General features: G+C 46.2%; 1 protein-coding gene across 3 annotated transcripts in view; it reads right to left on the bottom strand.

Moving 5' to 3' along the window:
* STK32B (serine/threonine kinase 32B) overlaps positions 1–21,964 on the bottom strand; it is a 423,693-nt gene that overhangs the window by 286,708 nt on the left and 115,021 nt on the right. For all 3 annotated transcript variants that reach the window (XM_023206694.3, XM_023206695.3, XM_023206696.2), the window contains exon 3: positions 10,990–11,141. In XM_023206694.3, the coding sequence (XP_023062462.1) occupies positions 10,990–11,141 (152 nt within the window). The remainder of the gene's footprint in view (positions 1–10,989; positions 11,142–21,964) is intronic.

Here is a 21,964-nt window from a genome sequence, read left to right as displayed (position 1 = left end):
CCACCTCCTCCGCCTCCCTGCCCCAAGACACTCCATCCTGGAGAGCTGGTTGTTAAGCATTTACCAGCACACCATTGTTTTTAATCCCAGTACTGACTCTTGTTGGCTATATATTTTGCACAAATAACTTAATCCACTAGTCTTCAGCTTTTCCAGCTGTAAACTGGAGATAGTAACATCCACCTTGCATGATGGTTCTGAGGATTAATCAAGATAAAATATGAAAAGAGCTATGCACTGTAGGTGATGGATAAATGGTACTGGTACTACTATTACCAAATAGGTGTGGGATAAATTTAATAATTCCCCATGAACCAAGAGAGCTCTGGTTCAGAAGACCCTCGGGAAAGCCTGAAGAGCAGTCAGGAAAATGGGGACAAGAAGGTGCTGTGTTGTGGTGAGGGAGAAGCGGAGTACCCCACACACAGTACACAGGTCTGGAAGAGTCCTGGCTCTTCCACACGACCCTGGGTAAACCCCATGACTTCTCTGACCACTGGACAGATTCCCTCACTCACCTGCAGGAACTGCCTGACACACCAGAGCCAATCGCCCAAGCCCAGCTGTGATTTCCCCAATTCCTGTTTTTGCCATGCGTGTCCTCTGGCTCCTCATACAGCCCTCTAAACAGCTCAGCACAGGCCCGAGTGTCAGAGTGCAGCCAGGTGGATCCTGTGACCCACACTCACAGCCTCCAATCCTGCCCCCTGAAGAGTAACAAACTCATGTCACTTACAAAGAAAACATTACACATCTGGTATTTTTAAAGCATAAGATGAAGTTTCCATGGTGCTACAAATGCTAGAACAGTCAAGAATGAGAGAGGGACTCTACACAGGAGAGCATCACCTCTTACCCCTCTATTTATGGATGTTACCATGGTGATGGGCGTGTCCAGGAGGCACTGGAGACTGACGAAGATGTCACTAATTGGAACTGGGAAAATCCCAGGGACATTCTCCATCTCTGTGTGTCAGGGATGGACCAGGATATCACTTAACTCTCCAGGGCATGGTGGGTGTTTGAAATCTCTATAGTTTTTAAGTTACCCCAGGACACCAAAGCACGATAACCAGCCAGTATGGAGGGAAGAGAGCAAGCAAGACAAGTGACTGCTGGTTAGCATCTGTCTTCTCTCACCTGTAAGACAGGGAGGAACTGTCTTCCTCATAGTTCCGCCACCAGGGTCTAGCACAGCATTTGGCATGTCAGGGGCCCTTAACAGCACTGCATGAATTAATCTGCTAAACGTCAGTTGCTGGGGAGACAGAGATGAATAAGGCATGGTCCCCTTCCTCAAGCAGCCCACTGCTCATGGAGGAAACACATCCCCCAGCAGATAACCATGACAGAGCTGCCTTTGTGCCCTAACAGGATCTGGGAGAAAGCACCACTGTCTGGGGCTGGTGTCCCGAGGAGGGCTGATGGAGGAGGTGAGGCCTGGACTATGAACTCCAAGAGGACAGGAGCCATACTGACTGTCTTCACCACTGCACCTTAGAAATTAGAAGAGTGCCTGGTACCCAGTAAGAGCCCAGTGAATATCGACTTAATGAACGAATTCCTGTGGAGAATGAGCAGGAGTCCTTACAGTGAACGAAGAGGAGACGGTGTTCCAGGCAGAAGGCAAGCCTGTGCAGAGGCCTGGAGAGATGAGAACAGCAGGATGTATTACAGATCACCAAAACCAGTTAGTATGGATGAGAACAAAAATGGCCCAAGATGGTAGTAGGGGTGGGTGTCAGGGGATGAGACTGGACATAGTGTTACAAGCTAGGTCAGAGAAAGACATTTATTCTGAGGGCTTCGGGAGCCATTGTGGTATTTTATGCAGAGACATGGTAGGCACAGACTTACGCTTTGACACGATCTGTCCTGTGAAAAGCACATGGGTGATGGGTAACTGGCTGGGCACTGAAATACTAGTTAGGAGCCTATTAACAACAGTGCAGGCTAGGGACAATTGATTCCGTGGAAATGACACTGCTCAGCATCAAGAAATTGTAAGACTGAGAAGCTTTGTCAAAGGTTTCCCTGGGGCCTTCCAGTCTCTGTCCTCCCCCAAGTCCCTTTCCCTGCCCTCCAATGCTTCAGCCAGATCGGCTCTGCCTTCGAATACTTAACATAGTTTTATTTTAATCAAAGCTCTCAACACTTAAAATGTAGCCTTTGATTTAAGTGATTGTTTCTTGGCTTAGACTGGCATGTAAATATCCGTGTATGGACTCCGTCCATCGCTACTCAAAGATGATTCTAGAAATCTACATTGCCCTGAGAACCATTTAAACTAAGTTCTGACATCTATTCTCATCCTGAGAATGTTCATTCATTCTCTCAGCTATTTAGGCAGTAGACAGGGACAGAAGCCTCCCCCCTCCAATTTTAAACAAAACAGATTAACAGTGAGTCTAGTAAATTCAGTCAATGGAATTTCAAAATATGTTCCGAACATATGAATGAACTACTGACCCATTAACATTCAATCAGGATAACAGTCTAATGCTAAAAACGCAAGACACATTTTCCAAAAGTCCGTGTCCTCACGTCTGACACTGGAGGAGGAGGAGGAGAGAACACACAGTCACACGGAAACGTGGAGCAACCTCACTTCAGGTACTCAACTAGCCAGAAGCCAGCCTCAACGGACAAGTGCCAATACAGGCACACCTCTTTCCTGTGCTTCTCTTGACAGCACTTAGCAGATACTGCGTATTTTACAAAGCGGAGGTGCGTGGCAACCCTGCATCAAGCACGTCCATCGGTGCCATGTTTTCCAACAGCACATGCTCACTCTGTGTCTCTGTCACATTTTGATAATTCCTGGAATATTTCGACCTTTTTCATTATCATGATATTTGTTGTGGCAGTGATCTTTGTTTTCGTCGCCAGGCTGGAGTGCGGTGCTGCAATCTTGGCTCACGGTAACCTCCGCCTCCCGGGTTCAAGCAATTCTCTTGCCTCAGCCTCCCGAGAGTAGCTGGGATTACAGGCGTGCGCCACCATGCCCAGCTAATTTTTGTATTTTTGGTAGATACGGGGTTTCACCATGTTGGCCAGACTGTTCTGGAACTCCTGACCTCAAGTGATCCGCCCGCCTCAGCCTCCCAAAGTGATCAATGATCTTTGATATTACTACTGCGATTGTTTTGGGGCATCGTGAGCTGCACCCATATAAAAAGGTAAATGTAATCAATAAATATTGTGCACGTTCTGAATGCTCCATCACTGGTCGTTCCCCTCTCTCTCTCCCGCCCCTTGGGTCTCCCTATTCCTGGAGACACAATACTGCAATTAGGCCAAGTAATAACACTACAATGGCCTCTGAGTGGTCAAATGAAAGGAAGATTCCCGTCTCTCAATTTAAATCAAAAGCTAGAAATGATTAAGCTTAGTGAGGAAGGCATGTCAAAAGCCAAGATAGGCTAAAAGCTGGGACTCTTTTGCTGAGCAGTTAGCCAAGTTTGGAATGCAGAGAAAAAGTTACTGAAAGAAGTTAAAAGTGCTACTCCAGTGAACACACCAATGATAAAGAAGAGAAACAGTCTTATTGCTGATATGGAGAAAGTTGGAGTGGTCTGCATAGAAAACCAAACTCGCCACAACATCCCCTTAAGCCAAAAGCCTAATCCAGAGCAAGTTTCTAACTCTCTTCAATTTTATGAAGGCTGAGAGAGGAGAGGAAGCTGCAGAAGAAAAGCTGAAAGGCAGCAGAGGTTGGTTCAGGAGGTTTAAAGAGGAAAAAGGCTGTTTCCGGTACATAAAAATGCAAAGTGAAGCAGGAAGTACTGATGGAGAAGCTGCCCCAAGTTACCTAGAATATCTTGCTAAGGTCATTGACAAAGATGGCTACACCAAACAACAGCTTTTTCAATTAAACAAAACAACCTTATATAAGAAGGCGAACTTAATAAATGTTGTATGTGTTCTGAATGCTCCAATTACTGGCCACCCCCCAGCTCACTTCATAAAAGTATTGGCGGTAGATGCCATGTAGGACTTTTACATCTATAAAGAAGTCAATGGCTGGTTTTATTTTATTTTTTAATTTATTTATTTATTTTTTTTTGAGACGGAGTTTTGCTCTTGTTGCCCAGGCTGGAGTGTAATGGCGCGATCTCAGCTCACCACAACCTCTGCTTCCTGAGTTCAAGCGATTCTCCTGCCTCAGCCTCTCCAGTAGCTGGGATTACAGGCACGCACCACCATGCCCGGCTAATTTTGTATTTTTAGTAGAGACAGGGTTTCTCCATGCTGGTCAGGCTGGTCTTGAACTCCTGACCACAGGTGATCTGCCCGCCTCAGGTTCCCAATGTGCTGGGATTACAGGCATGAGCCACCATGCCCGGCCAATGCCTGGTTTTAAAACTTCAAAAAACAGGCTGACTCTTGCTAGGGGCTAACGCAGTTGGTGACTTTAAGTTGAAGCCAATGCTCACTTACCATTCCAAAAATCCCAGGGCCCTTAAGAATTTTGCTAAATGTATTCTGCTTGTGTTCTATAAATGGAACAACAAAGCCTAGAAGACAGCACATCTGATTACAGAATGGTTTTCTAAATATTTTAAGCTCACTATTGAGAAAACAATACCACTGCTCAAAAAGCAAGATTCCTTTCAAAATATTACTGCTTCTTGACAATACACCTGGTCACTCAAGAACTCTAATGGAGATGTACAAGGACATGAATGTTGTTTCCATGCCTGCCAACATAACATCTAACCTGCAGTCCGTGGATCAAGGAGTAACCTTGACCTTCACATCTTATTATTTAAAAAGCACATTTTGGGGCTGGGCGTGGTGGCTGACATCTGTAATCCTAGCACTTTGAGAGGTCGAGGCAGGCAAATTACCTAAGGTCAGAAGTTCAAGACCAGCCTGGCCAACGTGGTGAAACCCCATCTCTACTAAAAATACAAATAGCTGGGCATGGTGGTGGCCACCTGTAGTCCCAGTTACTCAGGAGGCTGAGGCAGGAGAATAACTTGAACCCGGGAGGCAGAGGTTGCAGTGAACCGAGATCATGCCACTGCACTCCAGCCTGAGTGACAGGGCAAGACTCCGTCTCAAAAAAAAAAAAGGATATTTTGTAAGTCTACAGCTGCCAGTGATCATGATTCTGCTGATGGATCTGGGCAAAGTAAACTGCAAATCTTCTGGAAAGAATTTGCCATTCTAGATGCCATAAGAACATCTGTGATTCATGGGAGGTCAAAATATCACCATTAACAGGAGTTTAGAAGAAACTGATTCCAACCTTCATGGGTGACCTTTGAGAGGTTCAAGACTTCAGTGGAGGGAGTTACTGCAGATGTGGTGGAAGTAGCAAGAGAACCAGAATTAGAAGTAGAGCTGGAAGATATCACTGAACTGTTGCAGTCTCATGACCAAACTTGAATAGGTGAGGAGCTGATTCTTATGAATGAACAAAGAAAGTTTCTGAAGATGGAACCTACTCCATATGAAGATGCCATGAATATTTCTGAACCAATTCAAAGGATTTAGAATATCACATAAACTTCGTTGAGAAATCAGCAGCAGAGTTTTAAAGGATTTTAAACGATTGACTCTATTTTTTAAAGAAGTTCTACCATAGGTAAAATGCCATCAAATAGCATCTCATGCTACAAAGAAATCTTCCGTCAAAGGAAGAGTTAATCATCGTGGCACACTTCATTGTTGTCTTAATTTAGGAAGTTGCCACAGCAATCACCGCTCTGATCAGTCAGCAGCCATCAACATCAAGACGAGACACTCCACCAGCAAAAAGATTAAAACTTGTTGAAGACTCAGATAATCATTAGCATTTTTAGCAATAAAGTATTTTTAAATTATGGCATGTACATTGTTTTTTAGACATAATCCTATTGCACACTTAATTGACTACAGTATAAACAACTTTTATGTGCACTGAAAACCAAAAAATTGTGTGACTTTCTTTATTGTGACATTTGCTTCATTGTGGTCTGATACTGAACCTGCAATATTTCCGACATATGCCTGTAATGGCAGTAACAGTGGAGACCTTTATTAGTCACCTTAGGTTACCATACAAAAAGCCATAGATTGGGGGCCTCCAGCAACAGAAATTTATTTCTCACAGTTCTAAAAGCTGGATATCTGAGCTCAGGGTGCCAGCAGGGGCAACTTTCTTATTGCATCCTTAATGAGATCTCTCTCTGTGTGTGTGTATGTCTCTCTCTCACTATCCATCTTTCTCTCTCCTTTATATAAGACCACAGTCCTATCAGATTAATGCCTCACTGTTATGACTTCATTTAGCTGTAATTACCTCTTAAAGACCCTGTCTCCAGATACAGTGATACTGGGGGCTAGGGTTTCAACATATGAATTTGAGGCAGGGGGACACAATTGGGTCCATAGCAGCATCATAGCCATCAAGAGGCAGAGCTAGGATGAGAATCTGGGAGGTCAGACCTTAGAGCCAAAGTGTTGAAACACTCACACTGCTTTTCTTCCCTCAACTTTCCTCCTCTGCCACACCCATTCCACCAGGGCTCCCACTACTGGGCCACCCTCACTCTCTGGGGCATGGCTTTTCTTTTCCTCTCTCCTTTGCCTTCATTGTCTTAAACCCAAGAGAGTAAAACAGCTTTGCATTAGAACAAGTGAAAATATTGCACTTGACAACTCCACTTGGGTCATCACAGGCTTAGGAGCACAAATCATTCATTCTTTAGAGGCAAAACTGCTATGGAAATTAATCAATGTAGGCCTTTGCCTCTGCCAGTTACAGAGCATGTCAGCAAAAAAGAATAATGAGAAGGTGTACAGTCAGGATTTCCAAGGCTGCAATAATTCACCCTCCATATAAAGTGATGAAAAGCTGATGTATCATTAATATAAAGTGGTGGTGTCCTTATGACCCCGACAGGCAATTCCACACTGTGTCCTCTTCCGGTAGGGGTGAGAGGCCACCAAAGACTAGCACAGCTGGAAGAGATCCACTAGGGAAGAGGTAGGGTGCGGTGCCAAGCAAGGAGGGGCCAGGGCCCCATCACAGCAGCTGTGGTAGGGAGGTGACCAGAGTGGGCCATGAAACCAGACAGCCTGGCTTCATGTCCCACCTCCTCCACTTACTAGTGGCATGATTCAGTTGCCCCATCTGTAAAATGGGACCAAAAATAGTGGGATAATAGTAGGAAATGAAAAGAACTGTGGGGAGAATTGAAGAAGTTCAGGAAGACACATATCAAGTGCCCCGGAGATATTAGTGGTCAGCTACCTGTAAGAACTGGAAGCATTGGGGCATGGTGGGTCTGTCTGAGTCTGAATTGCAAATCACATGGTTCAGGCAAGATAGTGAACTGCTTGGGGCCCTGCTTTCTGTCTCTGAGAAATGAGCAGGGCTGACAGGGAGTCTCCTGGATAAGGACACGCGCATGTTGGTAGCAGGCACCAGTCCTGGAGCCGCACAGACTCTACTTGTTTTCTTCTGGAAACAGCTGTGAATTTCTCTCTGGAGAGCCCCTTCCCTCACTGCCTGTCCATGAGACTCAATGGGATAAACCTTCTGCACCGTCCTCCGCTGTGTCAGGAATGGGCGTGTGACCCAAGCCAGGTCTGTCACTGCCCACAAGCCTCAGCCTCTGCTGCAGCTGTTCAGCTGGCAGGAGAAATGGGACTTGCCAGGACTCAGTATAACTCCTGGCTCTGAAAACAAAGCTAACACAGGGGAAAGCAAAAGAAGGCAGAACAAGACCAACATCAGCTCTCAGTCTAAACGTTTTAGTTATGAAAGCCAGTTCCCTTTTGTGCTTAAGCAAGTTTAAGTTTTTCTCCTTCATAACAATAAATCCTGACCCCTGTAGTGTGCAAAGTCCTGAGTACTGACCAATGATCTGGTGACTTTTCTCCTTTTAACTTGTAGCTTGAAGGGCCATCGTCTATCAATCTACCTATCAATCATCTGTCTATTTAGCTATCATCTATTCATTTATTAATCATCTATCATCTGTTAATCTAGCCTATCATTTATCTATCATCTATCTAATATATCCATCTATCGTTGGTCCATCATCTATGTATTTATCTATCATCTATGCATCATACATATAGGCACGTATATACGATAATAGGTGGATACTATATAAATAAGTGATGGATACACCTATTTATCTGATATGGTTGATATGGTTTGGCTGTGTCCCCACCCAAATCTCATCTTGAATTATAATCCCCACAACCCCCATGCATCATGGGAGGAACCCAGTGGGATGTATTTGAATCATGGGGCAACTTCCCCCATGCTGTTCTCGTCATAGTGAGTGAGTGAGCTCTCATAAGACCTGATGGTTTTATAAGCATCTGGCATTTTCCCCACTGGCACTCACTCCATCCTGCTGCCCTGTGAAGAAGGTGCCTGCTTCTCCTTTGCCTTCTGCCCTGACTGTAAGTTTCCCGAAGCCTCCCCAGTCATGTGAAACTGTGAGTCAATTAAACTTTCCTTTATAAATTATCCAGTTTGGGCAGTTCTTTATAGTAGTAGGAGAGTGAAGTAATACACATACACACATATATAACCTCTTACAGTGAACAAATAGTTTTACTTACAGAAAATATACTTTCATGTCTTCTTTTCAGTTAATTCTCAAAACAGTCCTAGCGGTAAATAAGGCATTATTACGTCATTACGACAAGTGAGGAAGCTGAGGCCCAGAGAGTCTGAGGGGTGACTCCAAAGTCAAGCAGTAGGCTCACCCCTTTCTTGCTTATGATGGAAATAAAATACAAAGCCACTAAAGGCTGACATTTGCAGATAATTTTCTTATATACCCAGCCCTGTCATGTAACCAAAGGGCATCTGTCACTAGACCATGAACAGAGGATCAAGAAATGGTGCCCAAGGTTGGGCGCAGTGGCTTATGCCTGTAATCCCAGTACTTTGGGAGACTGAGGTTGGCAGATCACCTGAGGTCAGGAGTTCGAGACCAGCCTGGCCAATGTGGTGAAATCCTGTTTCTACTAAGAATATAAAAATTAGCCAGGTGTGGTGGCGGGAGCTTGTAATCCCAGCTACTTTGGAGTCTGAGGCAGGAGAATCACTTAAACCTTGGAGGCAGAGATTGCAGTGAGCTGAGATTGCACCATTGCACTCCAGCCTGGGTGACAAGAGTGAAACTTCATCTCAAAAAAAAAAAAAAAAAAAAATGGTGCCTAAGAAAAGGCTGCTCCAACACATTCCTCTCCTTTAACACATATCATATAAGCTCCACTAGGCATCTGATCTTAGTCCACCTAAAGGAGTCCCACCTGAAAAACTTCAGGTTCAGAGATATTCATCTCAGAAGTATTTACATTGGCAAAATAATTAGAAACAGCCCAAGTAACCTACGTGACAGAATGAAGGTTTGATTAGATGGTTTATTGTGCTTTTCCTTAGTGGAATATTATGTAGCCATTAAAAATGATTTACAAAAAGTTTGCAGTAATAAGGAGATAGTGCTCCTGCCAGATATTAATTCAGAAAAAAACAGAATACAAAATTCATCTGAATGTTTATATATCAATAACACATATAGTTATATGTCATTTATATGAAAAAAAATACAAGAAAAGGAGTATAAAAATAATTACACATGAAAATTTAATCTGAGCCTGAAGAGATTCTGGGTAATAATTGTTTTCTTATGTATTTTATTCTCTATATTTTGCCAGGAACATATGTTGCTGTTTGGATTAAAGATTCACTTTAGAAAATTCCCTTGCACAGCATTCAAAACATGAAGGGGTTTATTTATCCCAAACAATCAAAGTGTTTAGATCACTGTGCAGAGACACAAGGAACTCTCAGTGGATACTGAGACTCCGGCAGACAAGATTTGGTTTGGATTTTCTCCATGGCAATGCCCACGTCTGTGGCATCTGGCACGCACACCTTAATTTTCTCAAATGGGACAAACTGTGTTTCTCTTTGTCCTGCTATCATTCAATGTTCAAAGTGCTTCTAAGTGTGCAGAGCAACCGAAATCAGTGGTGGTAAAGTATGTGTAAAGCTAGACTTACCCCTCCGGGGTGGCCGTCCCAGCTCTTAAGGTCAGTGGGTCAACAGAGCCGCTGAATGAAACGGTCAGAATTCGTTTCCTAAAGCAGCCTGTTCTCCCTCTCCCCTTCAACACAATCCAGCTTAGGAAACACTTGCTAAGTCCCTCCAATGCGTCAGATACTGTGTTAGACTCCCAGAAACAAGCAATTTCTGTGTGAGCACAGAGAAGTAACCCAATAATCTGGGTCCACTGTGATAAAGATGGTGTTAGGTCAAACACAGGACAAGACTGAGGTCATGAGGGGCACTCAGCTGGCCTGTGGGTCTTCAAGGGCTCTTGACCTAAGGGTTTCCTAAGCTGGGTGCCAGGAATGCACAAGTGTTGGTTAGGGGACACTGGAGATGGGGACGTGAGTGTTTTAGGAAGAGATTTCACACGCGAAAGCACAGAGGCAGGGAACCACCAACAGGATGTGTTTCTAGGATGCAAATTTAAAGTGAAGATAATAGCCAAGGATGGGTTGGAGTGAGAGTTCTGAAACATGGGTCATGGCAGGTTTTGGGGGCTGGATTGAGAATTCTGAATTTGGTACTTCCGTGATGGGCAGCCACCTGTACGGAAGTAGAATACTGGTTCCCAGGGGCCCTTCCTGCCATCAGCTCTACGGCCGTGACTTTCTGAAACACTGAGCTCCCCACTCCCTTTAGTAGCCTATCTTTGGCATTCTCTTACAACGTTCCATATATCTTCTCAAATACACAAAACCTTTCTCCACTTATTTTCCACTCTGATTCATCAGATAAGAGGACAGAATTAAAATGAAAATGAAACATATGCCTATAGACTTCATCAGAAAACGTATTCTACAAAATAGTTAAGAATAACCGAACCCAGAACATTTCATCCCTTTCTCTTTACAATGCAGAAGAGTCCTTCAAATTTGCATTTGGCTCCCCATAGGAGCCCTGGATGGAGCCCCACTCACCATAGATTGACCAGGAAGGGGTGCTCCAGCCCTTGCATGATCTGCAGCTCCCGGAAGACATTCCGAACCTCATCCCTCTCGATGCACTTCTGCTTGTTCATGTACTTCATTGCATACATTTTCTTAGTGTCTCGCTTCTGCACGATGCATACCTGAGCAAGAGCCAAAAGGCAGAACATTCAGGCCAACAATGGAAAAGGAAGACAAAGGAGAAAAGCCACCACGCACTGCATTTTTGCTTCTGGATTCACGTCCCTGTTCTTAAAATCTGCTGGTGGAGCAGCTCTGCTAAGTGAGCCACAACCTCTCTGCGTCTGCAAAATGGAGGAGTTGGACCAGATTCATCGGTTTATTAAACATTTACATGAGCACTGGCCAGGTACTAAGGGCTGAAAGAGGAGATGCAAACACAGAAGACGGGAGAAGCAGGCCTGCCCTCAAGGGGCTCACAGCCCATGAGGAAAACAGATAAAAGCAAAAAGCACCAGAAGTGACTATAACCCTGAGATGTGTGGCATGCACAAGTGTTGCAGACTCTGTCTGTGCCCACCTGAAATCTCCTCACCTTTCCTACTTCTGCACCCACCTGCCTGACTTCCATCTACCAGTCCTGCATTTCTCTCCCTGAGGACTCTCTTTTGCCAGTAGGGCCCACTTTGCTGCCCATGCAGCAGACCACCCAAGCCAGGGAATTAATGTTCTCAGAGCAACACTCGATCCACGACTGTTAGAAACTGGAGTATCAGTACCCCCTCTCCCTTGCCCGTCACCTGGGATGAGGCTGAGGCCGGTGTTTTACACTGGCTCCTAGAGTATGTAAGTTTGCCCAGCACCGCAGTGGGGTAACAGGCTTGACAGCACACCCTTTCCTGGCTGTCTCCCTTCCTATCCTTCCCTGTGTTCTCTTTGCCTCTCCCATGCCCTGTCCTCAAATCCTTGCCTTGGAGCCCGATTCTGGAGAAACCCAAACTCAGGCACATGGGTTCTGGGGGAGCACAGGAGAAGCTGTGAACAGCTATGATGGCAGCGGTCCTGCATTGAACACTCTACTGCAGGCCAGACACTGAGCAAATTATCTCCTTAATCATCTCACTGAATCCCTATGAGAACCTTATGGATAAAGCATGAGGAAGCTGTAGCCTCAAGTGTACTAATTAACTTGTCCAGAGTTTAACAAACCACCAAGTGGCAGGGTGGGGGTTCAAATCCATACGGCCTGGACTTTCGAGTGACTGCCTTACCTGGGGGCAGTTGGGGGCAGGGTGGGAGGATGGGAGCTGTCAGAGAAGGCTCTCTGCAGGATCAAAACCGGGGGGCAAGCTCTAAAGGATAGGAAGACGGTAAGGGTGAAGGAAGAAGCTTCGAAGGAAAGGGAACCCTGTAAAGGAGGGCATGGAGCCGAGGAGACACAGCAAGCACGGCAGGAAAACTCAGCAGGGCTGACATGCACCACGTGGCATGGACAGTTAACAAGGATTGTATGAGCTAGTCTTCCCAACATCCTAAGGAAGGACTGTATTGGTTCCCTGGACAGTTAGCAAGGATCGTATGAGTTAATCTTTCCAACACCTCGAGGAGGGATTGTGTCGGTTCCTCAGGTTGCTATAACAGTACCTCCAACTGGGGGGCTTAAATAACAGAAATGTATTGGCTCATAGTTCTGAGGGCTGAAGTCCAAAACCAGGTGTCGGCAGGGCCCTGCCCCCTCTGAAGGCTCCTGCGGGGATCCTCCCCTGCCTCTTCCAGAGTGGAGCAGCTCCAGCAACCCCTGGTGCTTACAGCTGCAACGACTGGTGCTCCAGCAACCCTTGGCTTACAGCTGCAGCACTTCCGTCCTAGCCTCCATTGTCACATGGCATCCTCCCCTATGTCTCTGCGTCATTCATCTTCTTATAAGGACACCAGTCAGTGAAGACTTAGCGCCTACCCTAATCTAGTATGAATTCATCTTAACTAATTAGACTTACAATGATGCCATTTCCAAATAAGGCCACATTCTGAGGTTCCAAGAGGACTTGAATTTGGAGGGAGTGGGACACCGTTCCATCAAGGACAATGACTATTACTATCCCTGCTTTACAGAGAAAGGAAAGTGAGGCCTAGAAAGGTTTTAGTGCTTTCTGAAGGCTCAACTCCAACCTGGGCTCTCTGCTTCCCCAGCTCTCACTTTTCAACCACAGCGCGGCCTCCCTGAGAAACGGGACACGCCAGCAATAACACCGTCGGGCTGAGGACCCAGTGAAGGAGCTCAGGGTTTTCTTCTGGCATCACAGCCGCTCTTCTGTTGAAAACTGGACCCCATTCAGCTCTGACACGTTGCAAATCTATTCGAGGCAGATACAGTACGATGGCAGAAGCCTGAATTCCGACTCCGGCTTTGGTTCTTGCCGCCTCTCTTGGCCTCAGTCTCAGCATATGTCTGAACTGAGTCAGCAAAACCCACCCGGCACCACTGGGGTGAAACTAAACAGGACCGGGAAGTGGGAGTGCCAGGCGGCACTGAGGGATGATAAAATGTCAACTGCATCTCAATTAAATAGCATGTTTCATGAAATCTCCAAAAAGATGTTCTTTCCAGAGTAAAATTTGCGGCATGAGGTCGAAGGCCCACGGAACACCCATTTCCAGTAGTGAAGGTGAGAATATAAAATGCAAGGAGGCAAAGGTATGATGTGCAAACGTACCTCAGGGGTCCTGGCTTTGTGGGAATCCAAGCAAAGACTTCTGAAGGCCCGGGCACCAGGCCCTGAGACCCACGTCTGAAGCCAGACATGTCGTGGGAGGATAATCCCACTAATTAGAATTTGTCATCTCTCTCACTTCTCATTTGCCTTCTCTGAAGAGACGGCGGGCACTGCCTCTGCAGGGCTGGGACCTGACTGTCAGCTGGCTGCATCACTGTGAAAAGCTTAGACTGGGATGAGAGTCTGCGCAGCGCCCCCGGGGCTGCGTCCCTTCAGATAAAGACATCCATGGCGCTCCTGGGTTTCAAGGGATGGCTCTCATCCCAGCTCAGAGACATTTTAGGAACTGGAAGAGATTCTCCAAAATTAAAACTGCCTTTCAAAGAAGAACTAATGATTTCAATAGAGCTTGGAGGTTTGACTTTTCAATTTAAGCAAAAGCAGGCGGTTGGTACAGGATATTGGATGCAGCCTGGAAGTTCTGATTTGCAAATAAGAGAGACCAAGGATCGGGGTCTTGGCCAGCTTGATGTAGAGCCCTGAGTGCGGCTGGGATCCATCAATCATCTGGACCTTGGCGACCTCCTCGGTAAATTGAGGGCTAAGACCACATGCTCTCTAGGGCACCTCAGAAGCATTCCGTTTCTCAGGAACATAGAGTAAAGAGGGCTAGACCAGGGGTCAGGAGAGCTGGGCACTGAGCCTAGCCCTCTTGCAGACTATGAGTGGGGCTGTGCACAAATCCTGGCCCCTCTGGACTTGCTTCTTCACTGACCAAGAAGGGTTGGTAACAACAACTGAATTAACCTGACCAGGAGATAAAGGCTTAAAAAAAAAAAAGAGCCAAGTTATATCTAATGCACTGAGTGGAGACAAGGGTCTTCCTGGAAGTCAGAGTCACAGAGAGTTTGAGCTCAGGGGCTACTCTGAGCAGGGCTTAAATTCCAGCTCTTTGCTGTGTGACCACAGGCAAGTCGCCCACTATCTCTGAGCCTCATTCTGCTCATCAGAGCTCCTGCTGCTCACCCTGTGCTAATACGGTGTGAAGCTAGCAGCCTGCAGTCTGCAGCCTGGAAAAGGGCTCACTCCAGAATCTGACCGTGCTGCTGCCTTAATTTGGGACTTGCAGCCTCTAGAAACGGGAGAAATAAATCTCTGTTCTTTAAGACACCCAGTCTATGGCATGTGTGACAGCAGCCCAGGCAGACCAAGACAGTGCCCTTATTTGGATAAGGGTCTTTGCAGATGTAATAGTTAAGGATCTCAGGATGAGATCATCCTGGATTAGGATGGGCCCAAATTAAATGACAAGCGTCCTTATAAGGGAAGAGGAGGAGACACATCCAGGGTGAAGGCTACGTGAGGACGGATGCAGAGGCTGGAGTGATAAATCTACAAGCCAAGGAATGCCGAGGCTGGCCAGCAGCACCAGAAGCTGGGTGACAGCATGGGACAGACCCACCTTCAGAGTCTCTAGAAGGAAACTACCCTGCCCACAGCTGGATTCAAGACTTCTGGCCTTCAAAACTGTAAGGTAATAAATTTCCATTGTTTTAAGCCACCTGGTTTAGGAAGCTATCACAATCTATAAGTGTCCACCACTGCCACCCACCAGAGGCTAAATAACCTGGCCAAACACTCTGTGGTCCTCAGTCTCCTCCACTGTGAAATGGGTCTACAAAGCCACCCCTCCCAGGTCCACAGTCAGGTCTCCATGGGACAGAGCGGCAAGAGCCAGCCACAGCACGTGGCCCATGTGAAGAAGCAGAAAACACAGGCTGGTGGAGTAAGGGGCGGACTGATGCCTGGACCCAAACCCTGAGCCTCTGGCAAAGTGTCCTCTCTCCATGGGTTCCCTGTAACTAGAGTGATTTCTGGTATTTTAAGGTTTAATGTTTGGAATTTCAGAAATAGGGAGAATTCACTGATAGCTTCCTAACTGGCCACCCCACCTCTGCTCTGGTCTCTGTAGATGTCCTTTTGCCTGGTGAGAACGTCTGAAAAATCAAAGACTTAAAGCCTGCAAGGGCCTTCTTTTGCCTTCAGAAAATGTTCGAGGTCGAGGTCTTGGCATTCAAAGACCTTGTCCCCTCCAACATCTCTCTCTCTCTCTCTCTCTCACACACACACACACACACACACACACTCTTCACTCTATCTCAAACTCTTTAGAATTTCTTTGTAGATTTTCTCTAGTACCAACCTCTCCTGCCCTTGTTACCACCTTCCCTGACCTACTGCCACCCAATCTGGCCTTCCCAATCTGGCTAGCTCCATCTCTGTCCAGACGTTACATCTTCCGGAACCTTCCCTTTAATCCTCGAAGCTGTATGTGCTGCTTTTCCCACCGAGCTGCCATAAGTCCTGTTTCTACTGTAAGGCTTGACATACTGTATTATAAACCCCTGTTATGATCTGGCAGTCAGACTCCAAGCACCCTGAAGACAGAGGCCATGTCAACTCAGTTCCTGTTCAGGGGCTCACATGTGTGAAAGTGTCACCTTTCTGCATTAGCATATTTCACTTACTCTGCCTGGAATACCCTCCCTGCAAGCCTTCTCCTGCCTCACTTCTTGCCTGCCACTGACTGACCTCAATGCTTCCCTGGCCCTGACCTCCAAGTCTCAAAGCAGCTGAATTTCATACACACTGGTCTATTACGTCCCACATGGTCCAGAGCAGGTCAGCGGTCCTCAGTGACTCCATATTTACAGTGTAGGAAGAGAGGCTTCCATACCTCCCTGCCCAAAATCCCACGACAACCATGTGATTGAGGGATCTGCTGAAACTGATGTTGCATTTTGGCCTCAGAGCTCAAAACAGGTGCTCTAGAAGGAGGCTGAACACTTGTCACCAACGGCAGACTCTATCCAGGTCCTGGGAACCCTTCAACTTCAAAACAGAAGAGCTACGTCTCAAGTGGCACCTCGCCCAAGTTTAGGGTCCTTGGTAGGGCTGCTCAGAGCCCTCTTCTACAGGAAATCAGTTAATGAGGTGAGAACAAGTAATTTGGCCAAAGCCACCCAAGCTGCTACTGAAAGGCAAGCACCCAATTAACATTCCTCATTAGTCTAATTCAATTAGGAACTGATGTCATCATTATTAATTACAACTTAATGGGATGGATTTCAGCTGATTTGCTGTAGGAAAGGCATGCCAAGCACACTGAGCATCAGAAATTTGGAAATGGATCCTGAGTCAGTGGAGAAGGTGGCTGGAGCGTACTGAGAACCTGCAACGCACCTGCACGCGGTGGTCACAGTCCTGACTTTACAGTATATTCGGGGCGCTGACGATGTTGATTTTGCAGCACACCCAAAGCTCTGGGAGGCCCTGGGATTTTGTATTTTTTTAGATGTGCCCCAGCGAAGGCTGAAATACAGCCCGAGTTGAGAACGATTTCTTTTTTTTTTTTTTGAAACGGAGTCTTGCTCTGTCACCCAGGCTGTGGTGCAGTGGCTGGATCTCGGCTCACTGCAAGCTCCGCCTCCCGGGTTTACACTATTCTCCTGCCTCAGCCTCCCGAGTAGCTGGGACTACAGGCGCCCGCCACCTCGCCCGGCTAGTTTTTTTTTTTTTTGTATTTTTTAGTAGAGACAGAGTTTCACCATATTAGCCAGGATGGTCTCGATCTCCTGACCTCATGATCCGCCCGTCTTGGCCTCCCAAAGTGCTGGGATTACAGGCTTGAGCCACCGCGCCTGGTGGATTTTACTGGAATCTTCAAGAAAGTCCTTGCTTGGTGTCTTCACAGCATCCTTTATGGTCAGGACTCTAATCGCTGGTTAGCAGCTCAGGCAACCCAAGCTCCAGGCCGACAGACGAGTACAGAACAGAGAGGCTAGAGCTGTGCCGGAAACCCAGGACTATGGGGTGCAAAGTCTCAAGGATCCTTTCATAGTAAGCCTGGGCTACCCTCTTCTCATCTTGCTTGCTGGGCAGCTGTGGGTCTGACTCTACCCCATCAATGGGACCTGAGGCAGACACTCGGCTAGTTCTCTGTGGTGCTCACCTCTACCATCCCCCAGCTTGAGTAGCACACAGCAAAAACTGTTGAATGAATAAACCACTACAGTGTGACATTAAAAGACTCTGGTTATGCCTACAGGGACAAGATTCTGGGAAATGACCAATTTGGGGTGGGTGGAGGGTAAGAAAAACAGAATTAAATATGATTACTAAAGAGATGATCAAGCTGGCTACTATTGTTCAAATAATTCACTGAAAGAAGACTATCTTTGGAGATGAAGCTTTTTACTACTTAATATGCAACCTCCCCTTTTATCCTTTACAGTAGGACCATTTACTTCAAGAAAGCAATGTGATCCATTCTATACGCACTTACAGCCAGCAACAGCCACAGTTCTAACCAAGGTCATATTAGTTTGCTAGAGGTTTCTAGGGAAAGTCTTGCTTTCTGCATAAAAGAGAGTAACTACAGACGGTCTCACCTTTTTCTCTTCTCCAGCTTTCTTCCTGTCCTTCCTACCTTGAACACAGATGTAACGTCTGGAACAACAGCAGCCCCTTGTGACCATGAGGCCAAGAAAGTCTCAGAGACGCTGAATCTGCTATCATGGAGCCTCCTGCCTTCAGATTTCTTGTTATGTGGGAAAAATAAACCCCTCTTTGTTTAAGCCACCATGAGGCAGGTTTTTTTGTCCCTTGCTGCTGAGTCCACCACAAATGATATACAAATTATGACTTTTCATAGCACATAAATCCCATGTAGGCTTTGATCAATGGTAGTCTCATTGGAGGGATCAAAAGTTGGTCTCAAGAAAAATACTTATTTGGATGAATATGTCACTCAATAAACACGTATTAAGTACATGCCATGGGCCTGGTACCATGTCAGCCATGAGGATATCACTGTCCCCTGGGAACCCGAGGAATAATGGGATAATCAGACAATATGCAGGAGTAAAGGCCAAAGTCCTTCACTGTGGATCCCCAGGCCCTAAGTGGCCTAGTCCCAGTTCCCCTCCCACTTCCCACAGTGACTTCTGCTCCTTCCCTGTACCCACCATGCTCTTCTCAGGCATCCACAGGTCTTGGGCCCTTGTCTTCTTCAGGCTCTGCTCACAGGTCATGTTACCAGCTAAGCCACCTCTGACCTCCCTGTGCGAAGGGGCAAAGCCCTCCCCAGCACCCCAGCCTCCCTCTCTGCTGCACTCCCATCACAGGACATGCTTCCTGCTTCGTTCATACATTGTTCACTTCCCCTACTGAGTTGTGAACCCCATGACAACAGGGATTTTTCTCTTATGTTCACTGTATCATCCTCAGCATCTGGCACACAGCAGGCACCTAGCTGATAATTGTGGCTGAATGAATGAGTCATTACTATTTAGAAAACACATGGGAGAGGTGAGTACATGCGGCTAAGGGACCCCAGAAGGGGGATCCTAAACCAGATGTGGGATTTAGGAAAGGCAATCTGGAAAAGGTAGCATTTGAACCTTAGCATAGTCACCAAGGGTTGGTCTCATGAGGACGAAGGTATGGGGAGGGGGAGAAGGAAGGGGGTTACCAGGAGAAGGCACAACCTCTGTGGAAGTTCAGAGAGATGAGACGTGCCGTGGCACGTGTTCACACGTTGGTCGTTTTCTCAACTTCCCATCTGTACAGTGGGGATGAGCGGTATTTGCCTTAATGGACAGTTACAAAGACTCCATGGTAAGCACTGAGTATGCTGCTCATCACGGTTGTGTGATCAGCATCCATCTCTCTTCTGAGGAACACAGGCCATTGTGGAGATGCGCAAAGTGGCCCAAGAAGGGCTTCAGGAATGAGTTCGTGGTTGTCTGGTGTGACGGATAGTTTTCTGTGTCAACTGGGCGGCGCCATGGTGCCCAGATTTTTTTTGTCAAACATGATTCTGAATGTGTCTGTGCAGGTGTTTTGGGGTGAGGTTGATATTAAACTGGTAGACTCTGAAGACAGGATTGCCCTCTGTAAGATGGGTGGATTTCCTCAATCTGTTGAAGGCCTGAATGAAGTAAAAGACTGACTTCCCATGCTAGGAGGGGATTCTGCAGCAGATGCCCTTCAGACTTGATCTGTAGCCTCAGCTTCTTCCTGAGTCTCCAGCCTGACTGTTTATCCTAAAGATTTGGATTTGGCAGCTTTCATAATCATATAATCAATGAAATCAATCAAACTCTGGTAACTTATATATATATATAGTTACACCCCATCGGTTCTGTTTCACTAGAGAACCTCGAGTAAAACATCTGGTAATGAGCCAGCTGGTATCAGAATTCAGCACCTGAATTCAACTTCCTACCAGCCTAGGGAGCCACTGTAGCCACGAGTACTGGCATTTGGCATTTCTCCATAGTCCCTTAAAGAGTAAGCACACAAAGCTCAAACAGTTTGCTACTTGGTTCCAAAATACATTTCCTCAGTCAGCGTACGCAGAGAGACTGCACCATGGGGCACCCCCTTGGTAAGCACAGCCCTACAGTGTCTGAGCCGTGTTCCAGCAAAGCAGGCCCGCCCACGGGGAGCTGAGAAGCAGTATCTTCCTGCCCCTTGTCAGTGAGTTCCAGCCCGTGTTGGCCAAAGCTTGCTGGTGTTCACCTGCAACATTGTACAACTGACATCATTGAGATGAGATGACAGAGGTGAGTGATGGGGCAGCTGACAGATGGCTTGAATGACATGTTTAAAGGGTTGGTGCCATGGGCTAAACTGTATGTCCCCCAAGTTCGTATGCTGCAGTCCTAACCCCTAGCACCTCAGGATGTGACTGTATTTGGACACGGAGGCTTTAAAGAGGTAATTAAGGTAAAAGGAGGTCTTTGGGTGGGCCCCAATCCAATATGACCGTGTCTTATAAGAAGAGGGATCAGGACAGGCACACACACAGAGGGCTGACCACTTGAGGAGGCAGGGAGAAGATGGCATCTGCAAGCCAAGGAAAGAGGCCTTGGAAGAAGCCAACCCTGCCAATTCCTTGACTCGGACTTCAGCCACAGGAACTGTGAAAAATCCATGTCGTTGTTCAGCCCCCCACCCTGTAGTCCTTTGTTGTGGCAGCTCGAGCAGACTAACACTGTTGACTTTTGTTCTGAGATCACTGAGGAGCTATCTTTTTTTTTTTTATTATTTTTTTTATTTTTTTTATTTTTAAAGAGGTAATTTAATTTATTTATTTTTTATTTTTTTTTTTATTATACTTTAAGTTCTAGGGTACATGTGCATAACGTGCAGGTTACATATGTATACATGTGCCATGTTGGTGTGCTGCACCCATCAACTCGTCAGCACCCATCAATTCATCATTTATATCAGGTATAACTCCCCAATGCAATCCCTCCCCCCTCCCCCCTCCCCATGATAGGCCCCAGTGTGTGATGTTCCCCTTCCCGAGTCCAAGTGAGCTCATTGTTCAGTTCCCACCTATGAGTGAGAACATGCGGTGTTTGGTTTTCTCTTCTTGTGATAATTTGCTAAGAATGATGGTTTCCAGCTGCATCCATGTCTCTACAAAGGACGCAAACTCATCCTTTTTTATGGCTGCATAGTATTCCATGGTGTATATGTGCCACATTTTCTTAATCCAGTCTGTCACTGATGGACATTTGGGTTGATTCCAAGTCTTTGCTATTGTGAATAGTGCCGCAATAAACATACGTGTGCATGTGTCTTTATAGCAGCATGATTTATAATCCTTTGGGTATATACCCAGTAGTGGGATGGCTGGGTCATATGGTACATCTAGTTCTAGGTCCTTGAGGAATCGCCATACTGTTTTCCATAATGGTTGAACTAGTTTACAATCCCACCAACAGTGTAAAAGTGTTCCTATTTCTCCACATCCTCTCCAACACCTATTGTTTCCTGATTTTTTAATGATTGCCATTCTAACTGGTGTGAGATGGTATCTCATTGTGGTTTTGATTTGCATTTCTCTGATGGCCAGTGATGATGAGCATTTTTTCATGTGTCTGTTGGCTGTATGAATGTCTTCTTTTGAGAAATGTCTGTTCATATCCTTTGCAATCTACTCATCTGACAAAGGGCTCATTTCCAGAATCTACAAAGAACTGAGGAGCTATCTTAAAAGAGGATCCTAAGTAAACAATTGTGAATGAATGAATAAGGGAATAAACAAACTACGTGGAGAATTTGGCTTGGGGGTGGGGAGCTCTTTCTGGCGGCAGGTGGAAGGGAACAAAGAGAGGTGATGGTGTGCTTTAAAAATAAGTGAATGCCGTGTTTGGTTTTCTGTCCTTGCAATCACACACCGGGGCTTGTTGGGGGGTGGGGGAGAGAGCGGGGAG

This window comes from Piliocolobus tephrosceles, chromosome 3, assembly GCF_002776525.5.
Source record: "Piliocolobus tephrosceles isolate RC106 chromosome 3, ASM277652v3, whole genome shotgun sequence".
NCBI classification, from domain to species: Eukaryota; Metazoa; Chordata; class Mammalia; order Primates; family Cercopithecidae; genus Piliocolobus; species Piliocolobus tephrosceles.
This window is presented reverse-complemented; position numbering and strand designations above follow the sequence as displayed.